The sequence below is a fragment of the Dreissena polymorpha genome, chromosome 3, assembly GCF_020536995.1.
Source record: "Dreissena polymorpha isolate Duluth1 chromosome 3, UMN_Dpol_1.0, whole genome shotgun sequence".
Taxonomy (NCBI): Eukaryota; Metazoa; Mollusca; class Bivalvia; order Myida; family Dreissenidae; genus Dreissena; species Dreissena polymorpha.
Window position 1 is genome coordinate 71,958,668 of NC_068357.1, and position 24,667 is coordinate 71,983,334.

Sequence of the window (24,667 nt, forward strand, 5' to 3'; positions counted from 1 at the left end):
CATTACCTAACATAAAACAGTAGCGCTATGAAAACGTGTACTGAAGCAAAAAAAAAGAACATAAATACAAATTTAATGAGTTTGTATATAAAAATGATGATACATATGCCAAAATATGCGACGTAAAAGCCAGTGTCAGAAATTGCTGCTCTTGGGAAAGGTTATAAATATGGGCATAGTGTCAGGTCGGGACCCCTTAAACGGCGTAAAAATAATACTTTACACGGACCGTTCAAATATTAAGCTTCATGTTTTGTGCCCACTTACGATTTGATGGTCAGTTATCACTTGACATAAATAAATGACCTCGTAATGAAGATTTCTACTGCCGAAGCACGTTTACTATTTATGACCAACTATCTTCATTTGGAAATGCACCACTGTGTCACTTCCCTCATAATAAGCATTCATCAATAGGTCACTTCGCCGGGTTAATTGTCACACTGTCATGGATCCCGGTTCGTAGTCCCGATAATAAGAAGTGATGAATCTAGCTGAACGCTTTTGTACACTTTCAAGTTTTTCTTGTAAATAAATTTAATGCGGATCTCAGGCCGCGCTGGCATTATCTAGCACTGGGCGGATTATACCTTTTTTAATTATTATTCAATATAAAACATACAATGTAAATATGTGCATAAGCAAGAACAAAATTGGTATAATACAACAGTAATAATGTCATACACATATTAGACATGATATGCTAGGATATACTGGTTTTTTTTGCTTTGGTTGCATGTGGTGTTTGCTGTTATTTTTAAATGTAATAATCAATCCTATAGATGGGTTGCGTAGAGTTAGGTAGAAGACAACTGGACTGGGTTATGAAAGTTTATGCGTTTCCATTTTTGTTCAAAAATATGAAGTTGATCGTTGTTGAGGGCTATTTCTTTTTCAATTTGGATCTTTAGTTTTAAATAGTTTATTAAACAGTTGAAAGTAGGTATTTGTTTTTTGTATTTGAAGCTAAATATAAAATATTTCATTAATATGAAAATGTGGTTCACAGTGTTATTAATTTCTGGCATTTTAAAAGTATTCACACCGAAACTGATATATAAGAGAGACAGTTTTAATTTTAATTGTTGTTTCTCTAGAAAAGCTGTTAACTGGTTCCATAGAATTTGAATATGTTTGCACTCCCAGAAAAGGTGTTCTATTGTTTCAATGTGTTCGCTGCATTTATCACATAAATTTGTGTTGGATAGGTTGCACTTAAAAAGGTATTTATTTGTAGCTATGATTCTATGGACATATTTATATTGAAAATTTCTCAGTGTGCTATCTATAGTTGTTTTATATGGCATGATAAATATTTTTTTCCAAGTAAATTCTTGTTTTCGAAGAAGGCTTTGCCATTTATTTTGAATCTTGGAGTTTAATTTGTAGTTTGTAAAATATTGTGTTTGTTTTGTTTTGCAAGTATGTTTTCCGTGAATGATGTTTGAGTACATGGTGTGTTATTTGTATTAATTGTAGATTTAATATGTATGGGTATGCTTTTAATTAATGTGTAATACATTAGGAAATTGCCTGAAGGTATTCCGTATATATAACATATATTCTCAAAAGAATAGAAGTCTTTTATTCTGTAATCGTACAATTGGTCGACATATTTAATGTTTTTTCAAACCAATGTTTATAGAAAAAAGTCTTATTGTTTGAAGTTATGTCTTTATTGTTCCATAAAATAGTTTTACTGGTGATTTGGGTTTCTAGATTATGAGTAACATTAGTCCATGCCGATCAAACATTAGATAGAAATATGTTTTCGTTCGCAATTTCATGCAAAATGGTATTGCTAATGTTACATTCAAAAAGTAAGGAGTCACCATATTTTTTTAGGATTTCCTGGTACAATAATTTCCATTTACTTGTATTGGTATTATCTAGATATCTTTAACCCAGCTGCATTTGATTGCACTCAAGAAAGAGTCGATGTCCGTTAATTGGATACCTCCATTTTCTACAGATTGAATTAACTTTATTAAGTTAACTTAATTTTATCAGGTTTACCGTCCCATATGAAATTAAATATTTCTGATTGTATATCTTTAATAATATCATTTGGTGGGTTTGGGAGAACTGTTAGTGTATAAATTAATTTAGGGAGTGCAAACGGTTTCAACACCGTGTTTTTTTCCGATTAGTGTAAGTTTACGATGCTGCCATGATTTTAAACAATATTTAAATTTTTGTAATTTAGGCAGTATGTTTTTTAAAACTGTTTAATTTTCATTGTTTGTAAAGGTTATTCCTAACGTTGTTGCTTCATCTGATGTCCAGTGGAATTTCATTTCTTTTTTAAGTTGAATATTACTTTGTTTAAATTTACCTACTCGTAGCACAGTGCATTTACTTTTGTTAAGTTTAAGACCCGATGCTATTCCAAAAAGGGTAAGCGATTCTATAAGATTATTGAATGAGTCAATACTGTCATTTAAAGCCTTTATATGCCTGAAGTTTAACGTCTTGAGGACACATGGATAAATTTCTTTTGATAAGACCTAACGTTCTGTACGATTTGTTGCAGACTTCATTTATATGTTTACTCCAATTCAGATCACTTGTGAAATTCACTCCAACATATTTAATATAAGATAAGAAGTCTTGGCGAGTATTTTTTAATGTATAGTCACAATTTATGTTCTTCTTTTTACGTGAAAGAGTCATCATGTTGCATTTACTGGGTTGGAATCTCATTCCCCAAGAAGTGGCCCAATTACCAAGTTTATTTATGTCCGATTGTAGATCTAAGCAGTCTTCAAAATTATTAATTTCCCTAAAGTAAACACAATCCTCTGCAAAAAGTCTAATATTCGAAGTTATGTCCATAGAGATGTCATTAATATGCACCAAAAATAGTATCGGGCCTAACACAGTTCCCTGTGGTACTGCAGATTTAACAATTGATTCTTTCCTGGCGCCATTAACTACAACGCATTGCTTACGGTTTACTAAAAACGAATCGATCCACTGTAGAATGTTAACAGGAACTCCATATCTGTGTAATTTAGATTTTAATAATTCATGAGGCACGGTGTCGAACGCTTTTTCGAAGTCCAGTATAAAAATGTCCACTTGTTTGTATTTATCTATAGATGTTGCCCAGTCATTTATGACGGTTACAAGTTGGGTTTCACCACTGTGAATTTTACGAAAAGTATGTTGATTTTTGTTAAGAATAGAGTTGTTATCAAAATGTTGCATTACGTTGGAACAGATGATGTGCTCTAGAAGTTTGCAACATATGCAAGTCAACGACACAGGTCTATAGTCAATAGGTTTTGATCTGTCATCTTTCTTATATAATGGACAAATATGTGCTGATTTCCAATCCTCCGGTATAGTACCAATGTTTACTGATTGTTGAAAGAGATACGCTAAGTCGCTTGATATACTAGTTGCAAGTTCTTTTAATACTTTTGGATTTATACTATCAGGACCCATGGCCTTGGTTGTATTTAAGCCTTGAAGCAATTTTTCGACTCCTTTTTCAGTAATATTTGTTAAGTCCGTTTTTTCATATAAAGGTGTTTCATAAGGAACTGATGTATATTCGGTGTGCGTAAAGACACTGGTGAATTGTTCATTTTAAAACTTTAGCTTCATCTAAATCTGATTCTACAGTAGAGCCACACTTTGTTGTTAACGGGGGTATACCCTGTTTGTCGGATTTTTGACAGTTTATGTATTTCCAAAAAGGTGAAGAGTCTTTTTTAATATCGCCAATAAAATTATTCACGTAATTGCCATGAGCATCTTGAACTTCAGATTTAACTTGTTTTCTTAACAATTGCCACTTTTTATTGAAGTCTTCATGACGCCTCACAAATAAAAGGGACAAGGGTGGGTTTTTAGTCTTGTGTTTCACATATCGTCACTTTTATGTTATCATTAATAGTGTTGTTTTTTTAAACGCACATAAAAAAAAACTATTTTTCGTATAATGTGTCATATAATATGTATTTACTTCTGACAAATGTAATTTGTACGAATGTAAAGTACAAAGACTATTTTCAGGCTTCAGCAAAAACGATGCACCTATTAACGGAAAAGTATACATCATGCTGGACAAGTGTAACTTTGTGTAATCCCAAGTGAATTAAGTTACATTTTTAGAAAAAATACTTTAATTAAAGCGAAAAAGTTATTATAGGTATCAGGCCCATAGGCAGGGTTCTGAAAAGGGGGGTGCAAAATTTCCCAAGAAAATTTTGAAAATGAAACGAAAAACCCTGCATTCTGGCGTTTTTTTTTATCTGTATTTAGAGACTGAAGTTATAGAGCATTTTATATGAAATTTAACTTTCATTGACCATACTCAGTGATTGGTGGACATGAATATGATAAAACATACATGATTTCCCCACTACCGTTTTTCAACAACCACCTTTTTTGATCAGTCAAGGAAATACACTATTTTATAAAGTGTTTAACCAGACACTAGTATGCGCGAACAGACTTTGTTTACATATGCAACAACAAATTTAAATAATGCAAAATCAACAACAGGAACAGATAAAATATCATTATTTATTGGAATCTTGATGAAATGTGTGCATTTTACCATTCCAAAATTCTACCATTGTTAAATCAAGCAATTTTAAAGGAAATATTTGACTTTTTCGAAATAATTGTTTGTCTGCTACTATGGATATTTCTAGAGGCCTAGCATTGCTCTAAACGTGCTATGGTGCATTGTACAACAAACACTGGTCAACAAAACTTGGTCTCCTCTAATCTGCATCAATACTAAACAGAAATCAAAATGGCATTATCGGTACCTTTTATTTGTTATTTTATTTATTTATCTATCTCTTAACGAATTTCAGAAATATATAACAAATAAGGCTTCATTAAGACCTTATAGTCATAAACTGCTGACCCCATGGCCTCAAAGTCCTTAACAAAAAGATGGACTTATTTGCCCATTATGTTCAAGATTGTCACAGTTAATGAACCTTTAAAGTAAACGTCCAACTGATCATGTGATTATGCTATAACGTTTTAAATTCAATTTAACAACTGTTTTAGGGTAGGACATATGTTTTAGTGTCAAATTTGAGATAATCAAAACATTGTGGAAAGTTCTGTATGCGGAGCTTTCTTGGAAATGACTTCATCGAGACATTAATTTTATGGTGACCTGTCGGTTGCCTATTGAATTCAACATTATTGTAACGACGACTCACTGCATTCCGGGAAAAAATGAAATAACAGTTTTGGCGTCAAATAAAGTTAGCTGCAACTTAGAGTACAATTTTTGTACTCGTCCAAAACATTTGGTGCAAACGCACCCAAAGCTACCCCCCCCCCTGGCTACGGGTATGGGTATTAGTATAGTATTAGTTAATACTACCCCTACTACTTCCTTTTAGTAAGAAAAGAGTGAAAACAATGTTTCGTAATTGGGAAAGTGCCGTTTACCGGTACTTTATACAGAAGTAAAAATCGCTGCTGAAACATACAAATATATATTCCAGGGCTCAACACTAACCTAAAAACCAACTTGCCCTTCCGGGCAAGTACGTAGAAAATCTACTTGCCCTGAACGTAAAGCCGCTTGCCCAAACATGAAAAATCACATTAACTGTAAACCTCATATTTTTCTTAAATAAAGATCAAAATGATACACCACAACACCTTTTTTGGCACATTTAACAAAATGATTACAGCAATTTAAGTCTAATTTAAGTCTAAATTAAATGCTCTTTGTTCTTGTTTGCACTTGCCTGGGCGGACAACCAGATTGTAATAACTTGTCTGGACCCAACTTTTACTTGCCAGGGGCAATAGGAAAACCATTAATGTTCCGCCCTGTATTCATTCTCGCTAATAATGAAGACTCGAAGCAATTATTTGTGAGTTATTGTTTTTTTTTTTAATTCTGGGTGAATTAAGGTATTAATAACAGGAAATCAGGTAACTGTCCTATCGTTTTATAATAAATCAGGCTTGAAAGGACCAACTTATTGTTTTAATGAAAAATCAATACTGCTCCAGCAGCTGGAGTTTCACTTCTTTATATTGAAATGAATAAAAGAACAGCTCGGCAAGCCTCGTCGTTATTTTATTCTTATTTTCAGCTGCTATATAATAAAACGATAGGACAGTAAGCTTTTCTTCTAAATATCGACCGCGTATGCGCAAGTTCGACGTTTGACGTCTCCGTCCAGGTTTCACAAAGAGGCAAATAGAAACAATCGTTCAATAAGCAGATAATTACTGCCCGATGGCATAATAGTGACCTATGTACCGACTACCGAAGCAGAACGGTTTTCTCACTATTTTTCCATAGGGCCCATAGTGGGATTTCCTATTTCTCAATTATTATTGTAATCAACATACATACAATACACAATTTCGTCGGTTTGCAAAATGGCGCGGTACAGTAATTTTACGTAGGATATAAAAAATGTCCTTACAACTTTTATATCTTTATTTTTTCTTCAGAATACCAGCATTGTCATGTTATCGGCTAATTTAAACATTAAAACATTAAACAAAAACATTAAACAATTTAAACATTTATTGGGTATGAGCTTGCTACTTAAGTTTGAATCAGTTTCTTGCGCTTGTTCGCACTATTTTTTCCATGCTCATCCTAATAGAACTCCCGCAAATGAGCTGAACCCCATACCATAAATGAGACTGTTGTATCCATTTTTATTCTGAATCCAAACCTGTTCGCCTTTGTTTACCTGAATGATAACAGTTTGGCTACCTTCGTCCCACATCCCACTAGTTGCGTGAAGCAGGGCGACCCTTCTACCGGAGTGCACAAGTGCTGCATGCAACGAACCTCTTTCGGGTTCGTGTAACAACGTTGCCGAAAACAGATAGAGTCCAGTGACGGGCGCTGTAAAGACTCCGGTCCTTGGGTTATACGCCCCGCCTTTGTTTAGGACCACATTTTGGAAGATTATTTTCTGACCTCGGCCAATATTCTCTTTGGGTTTATTCAGCAAAGCAGTAAACGCCACAGTGGCACTGTTTCGACAATTTTTACCTGTAATGACACAGTAATCAACACCTGGGTTGTTGTATCTGTTATTGGTAGCAGAAAAACGATGGGTATAAAATAATATAAAACTATTGTCTACAGGGCCATTGGATACGATCTGACATTCACTTACAGATAGACATACTAAACTATTTCATGCGATCAGAAAGTGGTCGACCAATTCCGGTGAACGTCATTTTATCAAAAGACTGGTTAAGATTGCAAGTTTAAATGTTCGTCTTTTAATGTGTTTATCTTTGATATTCAGTATTGGTTTCACAAATTAATTATCCAAATGAGGAAATTCCAATAAATGATGTGTGTTGTTCCATTTGCAAGATTGATATAACATGATTATACAACATAACCCTAGTTGACAAGTAACCATTGACGATGATGTAATTATGTCACATTCTACCTGTAAATATAACAGTCAACCTGCCAACTAGTGAAAACCTGTGTTATGTTCTATGGTTTACTACGTCTAATCAATATAATGTTAGCGGAATATACATAGACTAGTTTTCTTTCGTTTAACGCACATATCTTTCGTTAAAAGGATGAAATACGCTGTTATTTGTAAATGATGTCATGAACGTGACGTCAATTAAAGCGTTTTAGCTTTTGATTTTTTAAAGTTATTTTTTTGTAATAAACAGGATTAAACCCAATCTAATTTAAGGAACAAATAATACTAAAAAAAACGACATAATAAAATTTGTGTAAAACAATTTTGTATGACGACCATTGTCTGAACCAAAGAATTGTGTTTATTAATTTTATAGATCATATTATTACAGATTATTCACCGGGCGAGCTGGATCGAGAGCTCATGTAAGCCCGTCTAAGCAATATCGTCCTAGGAATTTAAGTTCCATAGCATATGTTTCGACACCGGGCCGATATGACCTCCCGCCAGTATAAAACATACAGAATTCAAAAGGTATCAGCCGACAGGAACGTTTAATGGATCGACAGACTGACTGACAGTCGAAAAATCCATGAACATACAATTTAAATTGTGACTTCCAATTGGAGCTTACTGAATAACATCCGTTCTAATATTTCTTGATTAAACAAAGTGCGTGCCGTTACTCAACTGATTAAACATCGTTTTATAGGCTAACTAAGAACTCATATAAAGCGTACGGACAACTGAATGTACAGAAACGGACTATCAATAAATACGACTTTATTAAATAATTTAAAACTCACATCAAACTGGAATAACCAGGGCACATATTCACCAACCTATTCTTTCATTTTGATGACATGTTTCCTGTGCGATATAAATACATAGGATATTTAATGTGCTTATATCGTCAATGAATTGACAATCAATAATGACATTGTTGGACGTTCTAAATATTCTTTCATTTTGAACTGTACTATTATAACAAAACGGTTTCAAAAATATTCGTTCATTGTTAGACTCAAGTATAAGAAAGCGTTGGTAAATAACGGCTCTGATCATACGCGCCTTAAACCCCAAAAGCAACCCTTGCGAAACAAGCCGAACCATCGGATATTTCCGATCAAACCTCGGATATTTCCGATCAAACCTCGGATATTTCCGATCAAACTGGCTGAGGATCAGAACAATTTGCCAAACTAGCCGTCTTTGGATCCTCTGAAATTTCAATATGTACCAATAAAAATTGTGGTTTTACATGAAAACGGATTAATGTACTTGTTAGAAAATATATTACCATACTATGATCGACGAAACTATTTACCTGTCAGAAATATATATTATTCTACCATGTTCGAATATCGCACATAAGAACGAACAAGCATGATTTTTAACGAACCAGTCGAGCGCACTTGCTATCGAATAATGACGTTATGAGTTGTTTTTTATTGGTCGATATAATGGCGTGAACAAGCTTCCAGCTTTTTAACATAGTAAACGTACATCGCTTGAAGGCAGCCTTCAACCTTCTCCCTTTAATTGACAGTGTCAACATCTTAAGACCTTATGAAAAAGTTGCGATTTCAAATGCTTTTGAGGTCCTGTTAATTTAACAGGTAGACGACCTCATATTCTGAGGATTGTTTGTCTTTCACATGGGTTTCCCTATATACATGCTGTTTAAAGTTTCATTTGTTTTGATACATATATCCCCGAGTTCACGCGCGGAAACAACATACCGGACGTTCAGACATACATATATTCAAATGAAAGTCAGAAAGTCATGAAAGTCTCTCTCTCTCTCTCTCTCTCTCTCTCTCTCTCTCTCTCTCTCTGTCTATCGGTCTCTATCGCGATGTGGGGGATATCTCTCCACGAGTCGCGAGAGATGGAGTCTCTGCGAGAGATAGCGGAGAGACTATATCTCTGTCAGAGCGCGCTCTCTCTCTCTCTCTATCTTCTCTCTCTCTCTCTCTCCTCTCTCTCTTCTCTCTCTCTCGCTCTCTCTCTCCTCTTCTCTCTCTCTCTCTCTCTCTCTATACTATATATATATATATATATAGTCGGGGAAATGCGTTCGACATCAAAAAACAAAATGCGGCGGTTGAATTAGTCTAAGGTCAGACAAAGGTATGGCCCCTCCATCCCTACTTACTATGGCGCATAACACATTAAATCCACAAAGTCAACCACACATGTCATAAAAACGTGAGAACTGAGTACTCACAAGATCCATCTTTCTTTTTTAAGGCATTTACCCACCTCTGCCTCGAGAGTCTCGTACTTTTCTGGAGGGCTACAAGCGTATTCTGTAGGCTCTGCAATAAGTTGCGAAAAGTATTGAGTATCCATATAATACCCTTTTGAGCTTTGAGGGACAATTACCTTATTAACGTCTATTTTTGTGCGTCTTTTAATTTTAAATATAACATTAATTTGTTACATTACAATGTGAATGTGAGTGTGGATACATGTGCTAACGCATGCACGTGAGTGTTTTAATGGCCATTGTTATATTGTTATATGTTAATGATAAACGTGAATGAATAAGTTAACCATATGAGTCTTATGACTACAATGAAAAAAAGGTAACAATTTTGTTTAAAGGCGTTTATCTGAATGTGTGATCTTCTTAAGATAAAGAGATTATTACTATAAGAATGATTATTTTACGTAAATATTTATGACCGTAGTACTTTGAGCTACTAGTAATTAGACAATTTCTTCATGTTTAACTTTTGTAACGCGTGGAAGTAACGAGTTTGCCTTTCATTCGTCAACAGGCAATGACATCATACATTGGCGCGAACGTCAAAAATATATGATGTTCTATGAAAACCGAATGTTTTAGTCTGCTGTGACCTTCAGAGAGATATCAATCAGTAACAGATTTTAAACATGCACTTAACTTTGTTAAAAAGATAAGAGCCTTTACTGACATATTACTGTCTCACAAAAGTCTTATATATTTTGCAATGAATAAACATTTTTTTTTGTTATTTTGACGCTTGTGTATTTATGAATGCTTCATTGTTTGTTTTTTATAATGAGCTGTATTTGCTTAAGTCGCAAATAACTAGCTATCTAGATATACGGTAACAGTTGTTATTCGGAACCCTCCAGTCTGTGTTTTTCCGATATTTGAGCACGCGCGGTAGGTACAAACAAAAGCTGACTTACATATTTTAAAAGAGAGTGAATCAATAATTTATCGCAGAATAGTGAACAACACTTCTTTCTGCTCAAACGTTCGTTATAGTTGATAAAAAATACCATGATAATTGATTTAATCATTTTTCTATAGATGAACTAATCACGATCGTGTTTAATTTGTAAGAATACTATGTAACACGAAAAAATGCTGCATCTACATGTAAACAGCTTCGGTCACGTAACTATGTAATTGCATATACTGTGCGTAGGCCTGGGCATACATTTTTAATGGAAGTTTGTCAACGAAATTACCAAGACATTGACTCCATCGGTAATATATTATGTTATTCAAATATATTTAAAATCATACATACAAGTACAAAACAACAAAACCCTTGCTATCCTCAGTCCATTCGTAGTACTAGAACTAATATATCGTTCCATATCAATCGGATATTTATATGTGATTGTCTATTGATATAGCTATATTGTGATGATTATCTTAAATCTATAAATCTGAAAAGTAAAGAAAATTATTCGCTAAAAACTAAGACCTTAAGATCTGAAGGCACATCACTAACGAGCTTAAACAAACATTACTTCTATTTGCTTTATCTATAAAGCATGCCGAAAAAACAAGAATATGAAATTGAATAATGTTTTTCAGAAGAAATATCGCATATGTCAAGCCGTTTGTATAGATTCCTTCATTAGCATACAACTGACAAAGTCTGTTTTCATGTCTTTTAAGATTGTTAGCTACTGGACCCATTGGTTTAGGCGGCTGTACATATGAACGGTGGATTTAGACATTAATTCTGTATTAAACGTCTGACATACATGTATATCAGTATTAGATTTGTTATGTGTAATTATTAATAATAATAATAGTAATAGTAATAACAACAAAAGACTTGAATTTTGACATTTCCTAAAAGACACTCTACTGTCGTTTAAATACTGATTACCCACTACAGTCACTACTGAATGGTGAGCAAAGCGGAAATCGACGTTACTGGTCATTACTGTATTAATCATAATGCCAATGTTTGAACCTTCCGCGCGCGCTCAGAGATCGGAAAAATCCACAGCGCGCTAGTTCCGAATTAAATCTATTACAGCTTATATCCGTTGTTTATAATTCACTTCCTACCTTACTGTCAGCCTCAGCCAGCTCGTCATAATCGGACTCAGCAGGTTGTTCCATCGCAGGTTGTCCCATCACGGAGAGTACATGCAGACACAGTGTCATACAGACCAGCGTATTCATGGCGAATCAGAGCATTGCTTTTTTTTTAAAAGAAAACATGGCAAATTAGAAAAACATAAATGTGCTTTATTATTGAACAATAGCGTACTGTTGAGGGGAAGGGTAAATACATGTATTATGAACGGCTTCGGTTAACACGACTTTGCGAAGTGGTACATTTTCAATCTTAACCCCAGAAATATACAAGTATCTAAGACCTGAGCCTTTCAGCACCAATATCCCAAACAGTCGTTTGTTAGCCTAACTCAAATTAAAAACGTGTTTGTATGCCATTCGCTCAGGAATAATTTGAAAAACTAATGAAAGAGTTACAATAAATAAAACACTGGTTTGATAAAAAAAGAGTTGCACAGGCCTCTGAAGCTTTTGCATAAGGGACCAGTCAGAGCATGTTCTCCACTCAATTACTTGAGTTAACATGGAATTACCGTGTACCACTTTAATTCAGAGAGAATAGATAGCTTACAAACTTTCATTTTGAATGCACACACATGTAAAGTAAAGTAAAATGAAAAAGTAACATAATGTAAACCTGGTTTCAAATATTGATTTATTTATTTATTGCAGATAGATTTTCAAACTGATTATAGGCATAAACGAGCTTGACATATTGTTGTATCTACCCATCTTTTGGTAATAAATTGAAAAAAAGAGCCAGTTTCTACCCCCCCCCCCCCCCCCCTCGAGGAATCTAACATGTGAATGTTAAAACACACAAAAAATGCTCATAAAGTGAGTGTTATGTATATATAATAAGAAACGCTAAATGCTAAAACATGTTTCACGAGAATTAACGCACTGTATGGGTAGTTACGCTGAAATAATGATTGTTCCGAGACAATCAATGCCAGGAGCTCTCCAATTTAAATTGGAAAAAAAACTGTACGGCATTAATTGTGGTTTGTTCTGAGAAAACTGGGCTTAATTCATGTGCGTAAAGTGTCGTCCCAGATTAGCCTGTGCAGTCTGCACAGGCTAATCAGGGACGACACTTTACGCTTTTATGGTATTTTTAGTTTCAAGGAAGTCCCTCCTTACCGAAAATCAAGTTTAGGCGGAAAGTGTCGTCCCTGATTAGTCTGTGCGGGCTGCACAGGCTAATCTGGGACGACACTTTACGCACATGCATTTTGCCCAGTTTTATCAGAACAAGACACAATTTATACTCAATGGTTAGAAGGTGAGGTCAATTTGTTTGTAAATTATCCATTTCTGGTGCTTTTAAATCTAATTAGAACAAAATCAGCTGTTTAGCATTTAGCAAAAACAGTGCAATACATCTGCGAGGCTATTAAAACTACAATTATTTTTCACATGACATGTATCTTATATCCTGATAACGTTTTTAATAATTGCAACTTAATGAAGCTTAAAACCACTAACAAGGGAAACAGTCATTTGAGCTCACCCTAGTGCCAAAAACCTTGGTAAGCAGTGTTACCACTATCAAAATCGGCGGCACATTTGAAATCGTGGTCTTAATAGTGACGTTATCGCTGTGATTATCAAATCATATCGTGTAATATTATACTCCGTACGATACATCATATGAATCGTGTTCTGACATCGTGAAAATGTTTTGAACGGTTAAAAAATCTACGATTACCGGTACAGGGCTTTTTTTCGTTCTTTGAGATTGGCCGTGGACGGACATTTTGACATTTTGACACGGACATTCACAATTCACGGACACGGACAATTCAATTTACAGTAAAACTGCGATAACTCGAGGTCGCACGGGACTGACCTCGATGCTCGTGTAATCGCAGGTTTCGAGTAATCCATAGTATTTTTTTCGCAGTTTCGGTTGGTTTCTTACCGCAAACGCTGTATTTACATGTAAGACGGTGCTTTACAGTCAAACGGCTTTGTAAACATCGCTTAAGTTTACAGTAAACTAAATATTTAATACGTTCATGTAGGTTTCTCTTCTCTGGTTGATGCATTCTTGAGTAGATTCTAGGACTCAGAGCCGGTTTATTTACCTTGGAATTTTAGAAGGTAGTACCACGTGACCCCCTCACCGGTCATGTGATTGTGACGTCAGAGAATCAGTGATCAGCTGATGAAGAAGATGTGACGTCTTCGAAAATTCCAAGGTAAATAAACCGGCCCTGAGTCCTAGAATCTACTCAAGAAATATTTAATATGTTTTTCAAATTTTTTATTTTATCAACATACACACATAACACATATATAATTAAACATATTAAAACAATATTAAATGTACATGTTGCATATATAAAATATCACACAAGGTACGTACATGCGCATGAAAAAAACACACGAAAAGCAACATTATCAATACACCATTTGTATTTAATGAAGACGACTAACTTCACACCTACTCAAGCGTTTATTGTCTGCTTGATTGCGCTGTTTTCACAACTCGTATATTTTAGCAACGACCAGACGAGAATGTTTCTTCGACTAAATGCCAGTTAATTAGTTGTGAAATGCCTTTCAGGGACCGGCAGACGACCTCGAGTTATCGAAAGTCGCATGTTTGAGTTATTGCGGGTATTTGTATATAAAAATAAAGGGAATTGTTAGGGACTTCCTTTAATGCTCGAGTATTCGCCAGTTTTCGAGATATCGCCAGCTCGAGTTATTGCAATTCTACTGGCCGCGATTTTTTACAAAAAAACCCGGACATTTTGCGCTCAAAACTGTCAAAAACGGACATTTCACAATTTTAAATTTATTAAGTTTCGTTTCACCGTTTTTCATTTCAATTTTTGTTTACTAATCGTTTAAATGACGTCGTTGTTTCAATCGATTACAAACGTGTATCGATTACAATTTTGAAATCGGTGCATATTAGTTTACGCGCGGCCAATCAACCTCACCATTATCCAAACAAAATATCGTCGCGCAACTCGCGGTGCTATGCAAAAAAGATATAAAAAAACACACAAAATAATCCAGATTTATTGAAATTCAGGATAACCATAAAAAAGCCGAAGCTTCTTCAGAAGCGTAAGTGTTTTTACAATGCACAATTAAAACGGACATGGATTAAATTATGAGGAAAGTAATCTGATTTTTATGCAAATGAAAGCATTGGTAACTGACAGCGAGGCTTGTTATTCTATATCATATCCGTTTGCAATTATTGTAAATATTGGTTCAAATGAAGTATAACTGTGATCCGTTCTCATGAACATGTTTAACAGTTTCAATATTATAATGTTTTGGGAACGATATATTTTAATTAAGATACCAACTATTTCTGAAATAAAAAGTAGTTCTTTCACTCGTTGTACTCTTTTTCGGATATGTTAAAATTCGGACATCTAAAGAAAGTGATATTTATGTGTTGATTTGTTGTTGATAGTTTGTAAAAATATGTTTTGACTTTTGTGTTATTTCAGACAACAAGAATGAATGGCTGCAACTATCCTGTGCCTTTCAGTCAAGAAATAGATTTGGAAAATGTTCATTTAATTGGACCTGGAAATCAGTCACCACAGATAACAGAAAACCTTTTTACAATAGGTGTTGTTTTAGAATTTGTGAAATTTGATAATAAACAGAAGTTGATTTATGTCCAAATGACCAAATGTAACTGTTTAACAATTTGAATTAAGATGCTTTATGTTCTGATTTTTTATTAATTTTTCCTTTCATATTATGTACATTTGTGTGATTATAGGTTTCAATAAATAATTCTGATACATTTCTGCAGGATACTGTTACATAATAACATCAGGGATGGAAATTAGTGGTTGCCCGTGAGCCCGGGGCCAGTACATTTTGGTCTGGGCAACTCAATTTCAAAAGTTAGAAGTCCCGCTGGGCAACTTTCTTTTTAAGCTTGAAACAATTCAGTGCATTTAAACATTTAATAAAATTGGTGACTGTGAGTTAATAACTAGTATAATAAAATTCATTTATAAAAGCCAATGAAATGATTTAACTCAGACTTATATTAGGACATAATACACAGAACGTTTGTCAATTAAGCAATGTTGTTGTTTACTTATCTTTTATTTTATTAAAAGAAAGTCTTATATACACATGACATTACATGTACATAGTACTGGGCTCGTTAGTTTTTAGCTGGGCAACCAAAATACCGTGTGGGCAACCAATTATAAAACGTTAGTTTCCATCCCTGAACATTATTGTCAACATTATTATATTAAGTTGGTTATCTGGTTTATCAAGTGAAAAAAAGTTATTTATATAAAAATAAAGCTTTTTAAGACTAATGAAGATACTTGTTGTTTTTATGTATTAATTAACATACTTCTACAAATAATTAAAAAAATACAGTCAATGCCATCATTCATTAATGCAGTAAGGTTCTTTAAATGATTGTTCTTATTAATAAAGTCGGAATAACGGTTTTCACACCGCGATAAAGTTGCACAACTTTTTTGGGGCCAGTGAAACCCCTAAATATACTATTCATACAAGGAAGATATGATTTTATTACATTGTTTAAGGACATTTTCATAATATTTAAGTGTTAAACTTGCTTTTAATATACTTATGCATTGATTTCAGAATTTCACAATTTGTACAAGTTCGCGACTCGTTTTTCACAATTTTCAGTAGTTCGCGACTCTTTTTTTCACAATTTTGAAAAGTTCGCGACTCATTTTTCACAAAATGAGGGGGCTAGGGCCGCCTCACAAAATCAGGAAAAAAAGCCCTGCGGTAACCTGATAAACTGTTATAATTGTTTTAATCTGCGTTATCGTATCAACGTGTATTGTATCGTAACTAAGCACACGTAACTTTACAAGAATTGCGACACCTGAAGGGTTTCACGGGATGGAATGAGTGGGGAAATCAAATTAATTTAAAAACCGATTATTCTGTGCATTTGGTGGTGGTTGGGCCATAGTTCCTGCCACGGAGCGTATATAGAGTCCGTGGTTCCTGCAGGGATTTAAATATGCTTTTCACTATTTAACGTGTGTTATTTAAACGTGTTTTTTAAATAAAAATGTTGTTTACTGTTGTTTGACTGGAACATTCTACAAATAAATACATAAATTTGAACTATGAGTTGCTTCTAAGTTTATGCAATAGCGAACAACTGCAATGCCTAAAGTGCTTTGATTTTAATGAATGTGAAGCTAACACGCGAAACAGCACGCGCGTGCTTGCTGACATTACGTCACTGGATTGCATCATTGTTTTCAAGGACGCATGTTCAACGCAGTTGCAGTTAAATATGAGTGAATGTGTGTTTAGCACTTTTCATTTGGATGGATTATTAAAATAACATTTGAATAAAAGTGTTGGAATATATGGTTCGAATACAACCAAGATTGCATTTTTGCATTGTAAGTGTCTTAAATAATGCAGAATGTAGTTGTACTCTAGTCTCGAATAAACGCGATGTTTTAAATGCAGTGTTGTTTTTAACAACCATTGAATGGACGGATCGACAAATATGTCAGTGACTGAAGAGTGTTACTTCTCTTAATTGCGGATCGTTATTCTTTAACTTTTTATTGGAAATTGACGTTGAATTTTAATGGTAATTTCTTTGATGAATAGGTCGTTCTTTTGTTTGTTAATCAAAGAATGTATATTCACAAAGAATTGCCTGCTTACATTGCAACTGTTCTTTTATCGAAAAGGATGATCGCGATGGAAGAAAACAAAACTAGACGAAAATAAACATGTTGATTTCAATCCATACAGCAACTTTGGTGAGTAGAAAAAGAGCCTGTAGAGGTTTGACTTCTATAAATTATATGCAAGTAAAAAAAATATGTTAATAGGAAATGTATGGTCCTTTTTTCAAAACACTATGATCGCTTATTTTATAACATGAAATAATAAGTATTCGGGAGACTATGTTCATGTTAGAGCAAAAAGATAGTTCAATATGAATCAATGTTACGAAGAGGCTATATATATTATTTCTAAACTCGAAATGTTACCTTAACTTTCTTACATTACTTGATATATTTTACACATGTTTCTATAAGTAAAAGTAAGGCCTACATACCAAATATGGAATGTCACAAAAGACTACTTCACACATGTAGACGGAATAATCATATAAACAAGTGATAAAGGATATGACGTTTTATATTACGTAGAGAATATTTGCACGCGCTAGGGTTAGTACATTTTGGTGCCAATAAAAATGCAGAATTCTCAATCGCACATTCTCGGCCCTTTCCGTCAAACATCGGATAAGTACCTCGAAGGACATGTCGCACATTCTCGGCCCTTTCCGTCAAACATCGGATAAGTATGATAATCTGCGAGGGGTACCGAATGGCAGAATTCTGAGTAGATTGGTTACCTCCCCTTATCTATCGCTACTCCTTGACTATTGTGTGACGTCAACGGGGGATAGAAATTCGCCAGAGAAAAATAAAATTTTACTGTGTCGCTGAAGAAATCAACGTCTTTAGCACAATATATGCGTAAGTTGCACACATGTTTTATTTTTATTATTTTATTGACGCATATTTAAGCTATCGCTTGTTGTATATTTACTTTTAAGTACGATGAAGTGAGAAAAAATGCATTAAACATTCCGTTTTGTCAAGACACAATCACACATTTCATGTTCGTACATATACCATTACACCTGGATTGGAACCTAAAAGTAAATATTGTATAAAAATGCCAAATTTTGAAAGCAAAGCGTATTACGAGTTATTTTCAGAAAGTTTATATATGTAATCATGATTTTATCATAGGAATTATATGATTTCGGGGCTTTTTTTTATTCTTAAATAGAACTAGAAAGTAGAAGAATGTGAATGAAAACCAATCAGGAGAACGGGTCATTTAACTTTCATGTTTTTTACACCAAAATCTCTATATTTATAAACTTTCAAAACCGAAACTATCCTTTGTTTCTTTGAGTGTTTGACTGAAGTGTTGAAATAATATAAAAATCAGCTGCAAAAAAGCATTATATGTGGGGGGTTTTCAGGAATCATCCCAAATGCTATGTTCAGAAACAGTGAAGTACCATGGCTGAACCAGATCCTGTAACAGAAAAGAAAGTACAACAGTACACGACTGTGATTGTCATAAGGTTTGTTTTTTTGTTTAAAATGTGAATTCACTATAATAAATACTCCTAAGTTTATTATTAATATAATTATGCAAATACATACACATTGGTGGCATGAATATATCCGGACATAGTCATGTACCATAAATACACTCTAATAAATATTGACTCGGTACAGAGACCCAACATGAAAGCATACAAGTTCAGCTGTCAGGTTTTAAGCATTATTGCCACTTTAAAAAAAAACATGTAACTTACACTACATTCAGTATCGATCATATTTATTTCAAACCATTTTCTAAAAAAATAATATGATGAATTTTGTATGTTGTATAAGTAACATGATTTTTTTCTAAAGAAGCAATAATGCTTAAAACCTGCCTTTTTATTTTTTGTAGCTGTATGCCAAGGATGTCCCTGGCGCTGTTTTACCGCAACTTCAACCAGAAAGATGCAAAGTTACAGAGTTGCGAATATGGTTGAAATGCCGGGGACAAGCTGTGAAATCGAATGAGACAAAAGCCGAACTTTGCTTGAGGTACTTATTTTATATCGCCTTTTCAGGCCTTTTCCTGGTGTATCTACGGGTCAGTTAAACGACCCATTCCCTAACCTAAATTGTAATTTGAAAAAAATAATTCCCAATAAAAAAAGAAAGAAGAGGTTATGATTATTTTAACTCAATTATATGTAAATGACATCTAACAAAGTACATTACCATGAATAATATGATTTTTCATCTAATTTGAATGATTGTGAAGGGTTATTTTATATTAGTTTTTCCCAAATCAGTTGATTTTTGGCACGAAAAATTCACAATCCTGCAATTGCTTTTTTCCCAAAATGGCCAGGAAAAAGCCTGCTTTTTATATTAAAAACGCACATTCATGTTGTGAATTTTTTTCTATGTTTCTGTCAACCAGTCTGTTAAAAATAAGTTTTATCTGTTTAGTCAGCCTGACTCGACCACACAGCATATAGTACTTTACAATGTATATAACATGCATAGTGGCACACAGCTTTCTGCTTCAATTAAAATCCCTGACATAATAAGTTACATTACTCTCTTAAGTCTGCATTAGAAATTGGTTGCCACTAGTTAAATTGTCTTTATACATTTTTTGGTCACAAAGAAGGTAGGGGTGGCGTTTATTAGGTGGAAAACAAGTATCTGAAACAGACTCTGGAGTAGTGCTTTTTTTGTAACACCTTAAATCTTAATGTTCTGTTACAAAGTTTAAATCTTTACTTTTATATATTTTCCAGGGTAAAGAAATTCAGTGACAACCAGGATAACATCCTAATTGTGGATCCTTATCCAGACCAGCCATTTGCAGCTAAGCAGAAGTCGTCCTGTATGAACTGTAAAGGACAATCAACAGTGTCAACAGCGGAAGAACATCTTAATTTGGAAGAATGCACATGGACCCAAAGCACCAGACCGATCTTCAAAGACTTTTCGTACATGAACATTCTGGAATGGACCAAAAGTTCTGGTAAAGGTTCAAAACTGGGTGTTGAAAAGCCTATTCAACGAGGCTATGTGTTTTTTCATGACGGTTATGTATTCGACACATGGACATCTGAACGTAACAGTTCAACAATTGTTAGATGCAAGTGTTTCCGCTCCATGAAAAACCGGTAATCAGAAATAAAGAGTATTGAAATAATCTAAATTACATTTGAAAGTATTCAATTTTGTGTTATTTTAGTGTCAGTATTTGTGAGATTCACCTCAAATCACATTTATTTATTCAATATAATCATAGGATCTCAGCTCATTTTGGTGCAATACCTGTATCTGAATGTTTGTAATTTTCAGATTGTGTTTCCTTAAATTAGTTTATAATTTCTAGCTTTCACATGTTGTCTTTCATCATTAATCTTACAATTAATGATACTTCATACTGTTTTGTGATGAACTATGCTACTCAAATGTGCTTATCTTGCATTATTTCTGTTGTAATAAAGCTTATATCATTGATTACAAAGTGTTTTACTCAAAGGATTACGCAAATCTGTAGCAGAGTCTTAGTGAAATAGTTGCTATGGTGTCTGCTAAGCAATCTGGAGCAACCAGTTTCGATCCCCATTGAGAATCAGTAATGGTTCTTCCCAGGAAACGAACTTAAGTACTGATTTGTCTCAATATGCATTGGACTTTCTTAGTTTTACCTAATATTTCCCAAAAAAAACTAAAATTTCTATTAACAAAATTATTTATTCAGTAGTCATACAATCAAAACAAATTAACAAACATGATTAAAAAGATGTATATAATATTTTTATGTAAAGGCCACACACCTTATTTGGCATAGTAAATTTAAGTATGAATGACATATTTTATCTATGCCAATTAGAATATATCTGGTGGTTACAAGGTAGAAATCCATCTTTTTTGCACTTTACAACTTAAAAATAATCGCGTTTGTCGAAATGGATGTGTACGTCTGGAAATCCTACTTTCTGTTTTAAAAGCAGTTATTCCTGTTTGAAAAATAATAAATTACTTGCTAACTAGACTATAGATTTAATGAAAATCTTGCACACTTTCAAATTGCATCTATATGAACATGTACTTTATTTCAAGGTGTGTAGCTTTAAGTACTCTTTAAGCATTAATCTGTAACTAAATCAATGCTTATATCAAGATAATTATCAAAAACTTTATACAAAGCCAAAAAATGTACAAATATTACATGAACAGCCAATGGTTTTTCATTAGCCTACATGTAGTATGATGTACACGAACAACACATGTTCATATAAATGGTATGTATGTTAAACACCAGGACATGGTATAATTGGGTCTTGGAAAAGAGTGAGCAATGAGCAAACTGTCCAAATTTGATTAATTATCCCAAACAGAGAAACCAGAATGACCTGATCAAATATGTGAAAACTTTTAATCTTGTTAATTGCCCGTTCCACTTGAATTCGCTTCAACAGATGTGGTTTGTCCTTCCAGCAGTCGAATAGTGTAGGGATGGCTCCTGGTTTTAGATACCTCCGCTTAGCAAATCCAGATTCATCAAGACAGTCACGTTCAAAATGGAGAAAACAGACAACCGTATTGTGACTTATCTGAAAGAAAAAAAAAGAATAAATAAATATGTGTGCTTTTTTTTAATCACATCAACACTATTTTTCTGACATGAAAATGTATAGTACTTCACATGTTTTATTTTTCTTTATTCAAAATCATTTAAAGTTTTACTGAAACCACTAACAACTGACCTTAAAATGTCTGTCTTCATCTCTTCGTATTTTATTCAACCAAACAGCTTGAACTGGATCATCTTCAGCTGGAAATGCATGATAGCTGGGCTTTCCATGGCCTTCTAACAATCCTTAGCCAGTGGTGTGACATTTGGGCACACAGCAGATCCTGTTAGACTGAAATTTTATGAAGATCAACTAATAATATTAAAAAAAATCAAGTGAATAACAACTTTGCCAATTATTTTGGATCATTAAAATCAGTATAACAAAGTCCACAAACGTGGTTAACAAATAATAAGATGTGTTTTTATCCTATTGGTTAAGAATTTCATTTTATTTGTATTGATATTAATTATTATACATGTATGTCTATAAATGTTTTATTCCCAAATGTTATTTAAACAAATCAATTGACTAAACAATTTAATTTACCTTCAACTTCTTCTCGAGTGATACAGTAATGTCTTGAATCTGTTTTCCATCCGGTTTTGAGTCGAATACTGGTGTTGCTGTGTAAAACTGGACAGCATAGTCATGGTCATTAATCTGTTGAACAAAATTCTGTTTCATAACATTCATGATAACTGATTCATTGTACTTTACACATTAATACACATTAGGCCGGGTATAGCTTAGTACAAGCTCTAATCAAACAAATAGCTTTTTAACAAACCATATGTTGCATTGGATGCCGTTGGCTTTCAATTTAAAAAAATGGTCAATTGGTACAAAAGCACGGTATGACTAAGACCGGTATCGGGTCCGTTCGCCCTAGTTACACGTTCGCCCTGGGTCCGTTCGCCCTGGGTTCGTTCACCCTATATTATCATGTGCATATCGGGGTATGAACAGTTGATTGTTCACACATATAAGCAAGTTTGAACCTTAAGTTTTCATTAATAAATATAGTAAGCAATTAGTGAAAATAACTGGCCTTTGTTACAAACACGCTTACAAGTTAAAGGGCGCCGTTTTGATTTTTCACACATGCAAGCAAGTTTGTACCTTAGATTTCATCATAAATTAATATAATAAGCAATTAAGGAATATTACTGGCCTTTGTTACAAATACGCTTACAAGTTAAAGAGCGCCGTCTTTTATATTTCGGTAACACTTTTTTGTTTGATATGTTCGGAATAACCTAACTGTGAATTATCACAGTATATAAAATGGAGCTCAAATGTCTGGTTCTATTATTTCAAAAATGGATAATCTGTTGTGCATTTCGTGCAATTTGGAGGTACGACATGCGATTACACGCGACGTTTGTGAACGGTGGCAGCATCGGCTATGTGGAACTGGTTAGTTTAATTTAATTTGTCAATTGCATATAATAAAAACATATCGTACGTACTTTTTCTATATATTTTAATGTTCCTTAAGGATTTCATTATTTCCATCTAATGTAACTGGTAACGGGATCTTCATTTACATACGATAAATTATTTAGTTCTTAATAATTTATCATTCTGTCCATTACGGTCTTAGTGAATGTTGTCTCTATCGTATTTCATTTTCAATTAGCATTAAATGCTACCATTCTTCGACTTATGCGAAGTAGCGTTAAGCGCTAATACCAGTACGAGCGTCCTTTAGTTGCTTCAAAATATAAATGCCAACGAGTGTTCATACTTTGACGAATACGAAATGTCCTTAGATAAAACAAGTCAATATTTCCACCTATTTAATCTATATCAACATTTCTGAACAGGATTTATTTCAGTAAAAAATCCTTCGTTTGAACGTTTCGTCCTCGCGAAAACATATGACAGACAAAAACAATACCGCTGCTTTATCAGCATTATAAACCGAATATCAAAATTGCATAAGAAAATAATAAATTATTAATAATAAGGTCAGTACAAACCTTTTCGTTCATATTTTAAGTCCATTTACACCGTTGAAAACACACATTGTCAAACAGACATCTCTTTGTTTGCTTACAGTCGATAATCGGGTATCCCCGGATGACGTCATTCAGGGGAGGTAATTATAATCAGTTAATAACTGAAAGGGTGTATAGTCAACGGTTATATTCAACGGGGAATCAGTTAAACTACTGGCGTGTAAAAGATAACAGTATAATAAGCTAGCGTGGATTATAAGTGTATGACACATGTAGTAGATAATCCATGACTTTTAGCGAGTGGATGATAAGGTAAAAATATACTACTTCATAAACAGTGCTTATAACTGTGTGCATTTCAAGATATGCGCACAAGACAGTACTAATGACAATATACAATTTAGGAGGTTAGTGTTGTAGTGCGCGCACTCATCTATTTGCCATTTATCCCATACAAATAACTTAACACAATGCAATTCATATAAACTCATGATAGACGTAGAAATTAAAATATATAAATATATTAAAATGACTAACAGAAGCCTTTTTTAATTTATTTTAACACTATAGTAAACAAGCAAATTCGTAGAATTGATATCCCCCGCAACATATGCTTTGTTTGAGGATGGGTGCAAATCGGACGGATGAACATACTGACAGATGGACGGACGGAGGAGGCGGGAGATATATACTCATACCAAGTTTCAATGAAATCCGCCAAAGCATTTCCAAGATATGGCTCCGGACACAAAAA

General features: G+C 33.9%; 1 protein-coding gene and 3 long non-coding RNA genes across 5 annotated transcripts in view; 2 read left to right on the plus strand and 2 right to left on the minus strand.

The window, feature by feature from the left end:
- Nucleotides 1–24,667, plus strand: part of LOC127874713 (uncharacterized) — a 73,341-nt gene that overhangs the window by 31,148 nt on the left and 17,526 nt on the right. The window lies entirely within an intron of this gene.
- LOC127874708 (complement C1q tumor necrosis factor-related protein 3-like) lies at nt 6,429–17,959 on the minus strand. Its single transcript, XM_052419243.1, has 4 exons — nt 17,816–17,959; nt 11,725–11,858; nt 9,646–9,736; nt 6,429–7,012 (listed from the first exon to the last, which is right to left on the minus strand). Exons 2-4 carry the CDS (start codon nt 11,839–11,841, stop codon nt 6,603–6,605), a joined length of 618 nt encoding a protein of 205 aa, XP_052275203.1. The 5' UTR covers nt 11,842–11,858; nt 17,816–17,959; the 3' UTR covers nt 6,429–6,602.
- LOC127874712 (uncharacterized) lies at nt 18,116–20,527 on the plus strand. The gene is made up of 4 exons (XR_008047061.1): nt 18,116–18,242; nt 18,761–18,865; nt 19,243–19,382; nt 20,111–20,527. It is a non-coding gene; the product is annotated as an uncharacterized LOC127874712 (long non-coding RNA).
- On the minus strand, nt 21,137–24,070 carry LOC127874711 (uncharacterized). Of its 2 annotated transcripts, none has more exons than XR_008047060.1 (4): nt 23,935–24,070; nt 22,499–22,612; nt 22,082–22,240; nt 21,137–21,928 (listed from the first exon to the last, which is right to left on the minus strand). It is a non-coding gene; the product is annotated as an uncharacterized LOC127874711 (long non-coding RNA). The 2 variants fall into 2 exon arrangements; XR_008047059.1 differs by lacking the exon at nt 23,935–24,070 and adding an exon at nt 22,740–22,754.